Source organism: Eutrigla gurnardus, assembly GCF_963514095.1.
Source record: "Eutrigla gurnardus genome assembly, chromosome: 8".
Classification (NCBI taxonomy): Eukaryota; Metazoa; Chordata; class Actinopteri; order Perciformes; family Triglidae; genus Eutrigla; species Eutrigla gurnardus.
This window is the reverse complement of record NC_139922.1, coordinates 12,752,183-12,759,873: the sequence shown is the minus strand read 5'-3', so window position 1 is coordinate 12,759,873 and position 7,691 is coordinate 12,752,183. Positions and strand designations below refer to the sequence as shown.

Below are 7,691 nucleotides of genomic sequence, written 5' to 3'. Positions count from 1 at the left end.
CAAACACGCGCATCCTGTGCCAAATAGGTCTATTTATACCTGACCTATTAATAATCGCGACACACGTTATGCAGTATGTTAGTTTCTGTTACAATATGTCAACCCCTCGAATGCACCATTAATAGTAAAGATAATGATGACGCCCTGCTATAGTCCACAGCTAGTCCCAGAATCTCATCCCAGCATGTTAATAGGTGACCCAGTAGCAGCTCAGAGCGGATTCAAAGGAAATTTGTCCTTCAGGAAAAGGAGTCCTGCTAAAAGGAACTCATTTGCTTTGGCGGTTCTGTATTTCTTAATGCATATTATTCCATGATATACAATACATTGATTTGCGACCCAATGCGCCACAAAGCAAGTTGAAAGATCACACTTTTTAAAATTAAAAATACCTATTTTTTTTTATATTCCGTGTATAACTGTGACATGTATCATATGGTGTTGTATTTTCTGGCCGCATTACACAGGTTATTTCCCTTTGCCCCGATCTTGAAAGTATCACCAACTCCCCTTTAAGGGTGGGGATCTAAGTGATTTAAACCAATGATATAAGTTCGTATTTTGCGGGGGGGAAAAACTGTGACATGTGAGGCAGCGGGTCTTTAAAGGGCTGCTCTGCCCCAACTCCACAAGCCCAATCTCGTAGGACTTGTTAGCATATCACGTGCCAGATTCTTAATGAAGTGGACACATGAAGGTCTCCCGTGCGCATGCGCGCGGTGTAAAATGTAGTTGGAAATGAGGTGTCCGTCTTGGAGTAGTCGACTTTTAAAAAGCATCGGCAGCCCCTGATATGACGACTTCGCTGGTTCTGCATCCACGCTGGGCGGACACCTTGATGTACGTTTATGAAAAAAGCCCGAATGAAAACAACCCGAATAAAAGCCAAACAATGGAGGGACTGAGCGGTAATTGCCCCGCGACCCACTGCAGGGACCTGATGTCGCACCCCGCGCTGGGACGACATTCTGGCACCATAGCGACCCACCAGGGCTCCGTCTACTCGGATATTTCGTCTCCAGACACCGGCCGGCAGTGTCCCGCTCCTCAATCATCCTCCAGCGCATCTTTGAGCTACGGCTACCCGTTTGGAAACCCATATTACGGGTGCAGATTGTCTCATTCGCACAACGTGAACTTGCAGCAGAAGCCCTGCTCGTATCATCCTGCAGAGAAATACGCCGAGCCCAGCACGGCGCTGCCCACGGAAGAGCTGTCTTCCAGGGCGAAAGAGTTTGCCTTCTATCCGAGTTTCGCCAGCTCCTATCAGACCGTGCCCGGATACCTCGACGTGTCGGTGGTGCCGAGTATCAGTGCCCATCCCGAACCGAGGCACGACGCCTTGATCCCCATGGAGGGCTACCAGCACTGGGCTCTCTCCAACGGCTGGGATGGGCAGGTGTACTGCTCCAAAGAGCAAACACAGTCAGCCCATCTTTGGAAATCACCTTTTCCAGGTATGTTGAAATTAACTTTGTTTTGTTAAAAAAAAACATGAGGCTGTAATTTACACGTTAGTCCAGGCTTTAATACACGTGTCATCACATTATGAAAGCTATTCAGACACTTTGACTCTGCTGAGATGTTATTGCTTAGAATATACATTTAATTGTGTTAAAGGGCCAATATCAACTTAAAGAGAAGTCCAAGGAAACTCTAAATGTGCTGAATAAACAGAACTGTCAAGCCTCGTGTCAGCTTATCATACGTGCTTTATGAGCTGTGTTAGTGTAAGCAGTTTCCTTCTCCAGTTTGACATTAAACAAATCAGGATGCATTTTGCTCGAAGTGTGCGTAAAATTACGAATTGTGAGTTCACGGAGATTTCCAGTTGCATGCCCCTTTCCTCGTTCATATACATTCAGAAACGGAGCATTTGCTTCCCACAATTTGCAGTTATTCCCTCCCGTAGGAAGCCACATGAATAGAAGGAAAACCACCTTTGCCCCGTGTTTGACAATATAGTGTCTAAGCTACTGTTTGGATGGTTCCAATAAATGTCATATCAGCATTCTTGAATCCAACATCGGCATAAAAACCTCCACAAACACAAATAGGTCACAACTGATCAGTTCACATTATTTGATTAAGTCTCGCCCTTTTGCTTTATTTACTATCGCACAACCCAGACCTCCTATACTGGACGCAGGGGCCCGACTAGTATGCAGTTTAAAGAGTGTTTACTACGCTGCTTCTTCTACCACAAGGCTATACTGTCGATCTGAGATCTGTAGGCATTTGGATCTCAGATAGGAAACTTAACAGACCACAGACTGGATCTCTCACATGACATTTCCCCCCCTCTTCTAATGAAAATACACAAGAGCAAGCCACGCAAGCACGGGCACGCAGTCAAATGCGCGCGCACACACGCATGCAAACGCAAGAGCGCGCTGTCCGTGTCTTCCCGTCTCGCTTCACGGACACATCATATACACACAGGGAGACAGGCACGCTCGCACTGTACTGCAAAAACTATTTAGCTTTAAAAAAAAAAATCAAACGTCACATTGAGCTACACTCTGGTAACCTCAATTTATTTATACCAAATATTAAGATATTTAAGAATAATTATGAAGGTACTGGATGATTCCTTATTAAGAGCGACCATAATCTCATATAAGAAGGAACTATGGAGACACATCCACGACCCTCCACAGTAAAATGACACGGGGGTGAAGGCTTCATGTCTCACAGCTTGGCACTATTTCTCCAGGTGCCATTCTTGTCCTGTCATGTTTCTCACTGGATGACTTGCACTCAATTCTGGGCCAAAGTGTCTGATCCCAGAACAGCATTATCCTGAACAAATTAGGTACCTGCAGCCAAAAGGTTCTGCGGCTTTCAAAAGAACACAAATTATGTTCAATTTTAATTGGCAATTCAGGAAAAGTGTTCATCATAACTTAGTTTCCTATTGCTCTCTCACTTTAGTTGCCAGAATATGATTTCTATTATGTTAAAGACGGGCTCCAACCGGCACATTGAGACCTGGTGCGCTTTATAGGCCTACTTCCACCCTCGCAGCCCTCACTATAATTAAACATATACGAGAGATCCAAGATACCATTAACGAGGTTTGTTTTGTAGTTTTAGTAGACGGTCAACCAGAAGATCAAGTATCGACATGCAGCCTCGGGAAAAAAACTGATTGGTTGCTATTGGAAACAACGTAGTATAGGGGCTGTAACTTGTAGTAGTGAGGGTTCATTGACAGAAACAAAGGATGGATCCACACTGTAACAGCAACAAGCAGGATGCATGTTACATTAGTGAGCTCATTTTTAATTACATACATGTCAGGTGCATTAGGCTACACCTGAGACCCCCCCCCCCCCCCCCCCCTAAACACGCACACAAACACACGCGCAGGCAAATGGCTATGCGCACTACCAGGAATCGCAAAAAGTAAGCGAAATCGCGCCGATCTGAGACAGCAGAGCGTCTTTCAAGATGAAATTATTATTTATATATTATTTATATATTTTTCTGTCAGTTTAAATCAGCACATCAATACAAACATTGCCCAGTTTGCCACAGAAACAGACCAGCCTTGTCAATTGCAGTTGCTGCTGATTTTGAGAAGTGAAACATTGCGGTGTTTTTGCGTTAGTCTTCTAATATTTTTTTTCTGGCATCCCCCCTCCCCAACAGATGTTGTGCCATTGCAGCCTGAGGTCAGCAGTTACCGGCGCGGGCGCAAGAAACGCGTCCCTTACACAAAGCTCCAGCTGAAGGAGCTGGAGAAAGAGTACGCGGCCAGCAAGTTCATCACCAAAGACAAGAGAAGGCGCATCTCGGCCGGCACCAACCTCTCGGAGCGCCAAGTCACCATCTGGTTCCAGAACCGGCGGGTCAAGGAGAAGAAGTTTGTCAGTAAATCCAAGAGCAATCACATGCACGCCACTTGATGAGATCGGCGACCCCCCCCCCCCCCCTTTCAAACTGCAACTCATACCTTCCAACACATCACACCATATATTTACCTCTTGCATCGAACATGTTGACTGAAGAACATTTTGGCCGAGTGTTTTTTTCTTCTCTTTAAACCTCCATCATCTCCATCGACCGTGCCACCGCGCCCTCTGTTTTCAAAGTTAGAGATAACGCTCTAAAAACTGTGAAAATATCGACACGTCACTTCACATTTGTTTTATATTAATGTACATATATAAATATATAATATTTAAAACGATATCTGTATTTCAAGACAAGTATTTCGTGTTTTTCTTTTCTTTTTTTCGTTCAAGCCAAATCTCCAAAGGACCGGTGACATTTCTACGACTTAAACAACGAGCAGATGCAAACAGGAGGAGACTGCTTCGATGCCATTTGATGAAGATAATCGCCACATGGACAGAATTTGTGGCGTAATGAAACGTTGACCTTGGGACGTCTTCACCAAAAAGCTGACGAAGAGGACTTTCGAGAGAAAGAAAATACATTTTTTTAAAGTATTCACTCTGAATTTCAAAAAGCTCTGCTCCTCTGTGGGGAATGTTCTCTGAAGCCTGGTGTAAAAACAAGACAGCTGCCGAGTTGTTCATCTGTATAGTGCAATGCATTTTTATTTAATTCATATTATCTAGTATGGCCGAACTGTAAACTGGAATAAGACCTTTGGTTTTCCTTTGTCAGTGAAGAAATTCTGTCATGCAACTGGAATGATTGTAAAGCATTAAAAGTCAGTGAGTATTACACATAAATGCACAATGGGTTTTTATTTTATTCCTCGTCTTTGTTAGTATTGCAGCTGATCACACGCCTTGTATGCAGTCATTTCTCCTTTTCGTGTAGTATGTGAACTGTGTTGTGGTGTTGAATTACGTACTGGTAACGTGTTTCATAAATAAATGATTATGAAAATACTTAAATATTCAAGTCAATCCACCATCAGCGTTTCCTTTCTTGTCGAGTTACACCGGCGTCATTAGGACGCAGAAGCTCGCGTTTCCTCTTCAAGTCGAGTCCATAACGGCAGAGTGAGGACTTGATGTTGCAGAGTGCTTGATTAGGACTCACTGGGCATATTGGAGTCTTGTTAATGGCGACGAGAGATGATAGAATCCGCTCTCACGGCGGTCCGTGAAGTAGTCACCAAAGTGAAATTGGTGATGAGCAAGGCACGTTTCAAAACGGACCGTGTTCTTTACACTCGTATAAATATTATAAGACTTGATCCCTGAAAGAGAAACACACTCGGCGGATGAGAGAATTTCTCAACGTCCAAATCTAACCTATTTCTCATTTTTTAATTCCCAGTGAACGCTTTTAATTACCTGTAACTTTGCAGATGTGCGATTATAGAAATGTCGCACGGCGAAATTAAAAGGGATTTCTCTCTCAACTCTCACAGAAACATTACCTTGGTGACCACAGCATATTATTTTCAATAGTTTTCATATTGGTTATTGGTGGTCTTATAATAGCAACTTTCCTACCCTAAATAGTCCTATAAGGACCTTTTACTCTCTCGTTGGCGACCAGTGTATTTCATGCCCACATTATATTATGGGGTTTCTGCTGTCTTTAGAATATGAAGAATTCACGTAAAGTAAAACTTTACATAAAAATCTTGCGTAAATGTATTTTTTGCAGCACGTGATGCCTATATTGTAGTGTAAACTGGTCTTGCAGCCGCTGGTATATTTGGATTTTAATCCAGAGCTACTATAGTCCCTTTTCAGTAAAAAAAACAAAACAAAACAAAAAACACGTTTGAGTTGAGTTTAGCAATGAGTTTAAGGATGTATTTGATTCTGTCACCTGTATGATCTAATTTTATTCATCTGAACACGGATTAATGTAACTATGCGCGTGCACTCACGCAGGCTGAGCTCGGAAATGCGTCCAAAGAAGACAGTCTCTATAGTTTTAATTCGAGATCATATATTATGTAGAAATTGTGGACGTTTTGTGTGCGGAAAAGTGTTTCCATGCACCCAGTGGAATCACGCATAAAGGTCTCCACGTCCACAGGCAAGTTCGCTATTTCAACGTGGGAAATCGTTTGAAAATGACATTTAATATTGTTTTGAGAATATTGAAAGTTCAAGTAGGTTTCTCTATAGTTAAGACTATTCCATCTCAAGTCTGTAATTCCTGTTTTTAATGAGTAAATGTGAAGATAATTCTCTTCGTCTCCGCCGTAAATGGAAATAAATGCGATTTATTCCAAATAGTTCACGTGTGAGGCCTAAATATATTTGCCTACTAAGGCAAAGGTTGTCGCTGTTCCCGGCAACCTCATAGTTGGTTCTCTGGAGTTTTTTTCATTGTATTTTCTCCAGAGGAGAGTCGTTGGCTGAACTCCGGTCAGTTTGTTTTCTCCAGCTCTTTTGCTCTTTTGGTGTTATTGATTACAATCCAAGCGTCACACTTCCGCCTTTTTTGTTTGTCTGCCTGCCGGATCTTCAATCCCGGTGGAAAATTCTGGGTCTCCTGATTTTACCCTTGACCATGACTATGCCGTCACTTTGACCTTGACATCTCGGCAGATTGTGAATAATAAATAGGGGGCCGGACAACGATCCCGGCGGTTTGTTTGTAGGCAAACAAGGTGTTATTTCCCCGTCTAGACAGCCGGCCTTAATGACGTGCCATAAATACATAAAAATGGGGAAGTGGAGCGATATCCCTCCGACCCGCGTTTCTGACCGTCTCTCAGAGCTGTGCATTAACATTTGGGCTCTGTTCCTTTGTGTTTTGCAGAAGTCCCCGTCTAAGTAGTTTGCAGCGGGCCGGGCACTCATCGTGAGGTGTGTGTGTTATTGACCACCAAGGACAGGTAGGACTTTTGACGTCTCGCACCAACACCAGTACTCCGCAGCAGGCAGCCATACTGTCTACACAGCGAGAGGAAATGATAATACGACGTGGCGCACACTAGAACGATTAAAGGTAGGGCCCTTTTCTTCCTACTGTGGCAGCAGGCCTACGTCCACTTTCTTTTATGGCCGTTTAGCTCACAGCAAACGCCGGGCGGGCAAAAAACCGAAGTTATGATGGATAGAATTTCGACTGAATATATCAGATTATTTTCTTCAAATTTAACGGGACGCAAACCAGGTGAAGACGACATCATAATAGCACTAATTAAAAGAGTTTAAATGTAACTATAGTTTATTTATATTAACCCCCGATATTTACGAATATTATAGCCGAAATGTATAATTGTGTCAAAGTTGTCTCGACGTATATAGAAAGTGGTGAACCTGGCAAAATATGAAAAATATGTTTGTGTAATTCAAAGGGGCAATTTTTCTTTGAAATATATATTTATATATATGAATATGTAATTTAAATTGTATTTCTAAACGATACCTTTGACAGTGGATTAATACAGAAATGTAAATTTACTCATAGCCTATTTAAAATCAGTTTAATTACAATCGTGGAAGAAAAATGTGGACATTTGATCCTCTAGCCGGACATTGCAGGATGCACAGTTTCCTGAAAGTATAATCTTTTACTGCTTTAAATTGCCACTTTATGAATTGGCCTTCACGTCCGGGATTATCGCTTCCTATGTCGAGCAGAGTAAATTCTCCTGCCGGACAACATCTTTCAAGTTAGTGCCACAACATTCACAAAGCTTTGAACACTCATCTGCCGCTGGTTACATTGAAAACCTCAAATGTATAAAAAGATGCATTGTGTGTGTGTGTGTGTGTGTGTGTCTGTGTCTGCCT

General features: G+C 42.6%; 1 protein-coding gene across 1 annotated transcript; it reads left to right on the top strand.

Annotated features, from left to right (window-relative positions):
* Positions 1-793: 793 nt before the first annotated feature.
* hoxc13a (homeobox C13a) lies at positions 794-3,911 on the top strand (the record flags this gene model as incomplete). The annotated part of the gene is made up of 2 exons (XM_084015558.1): positions 794-1,457; positions 3,655-3,911. The coding sequence occupies 2 exons, from the start codon at positions 794-796 to the stop codon at positions 3,909-3,911; spliced, it is 921 nt and encodes a 306-aa protein (XP_083871684.1).
* Between the last annotated feature and the right edge of the window lie 3,780 nt (positions 3,912-7,691).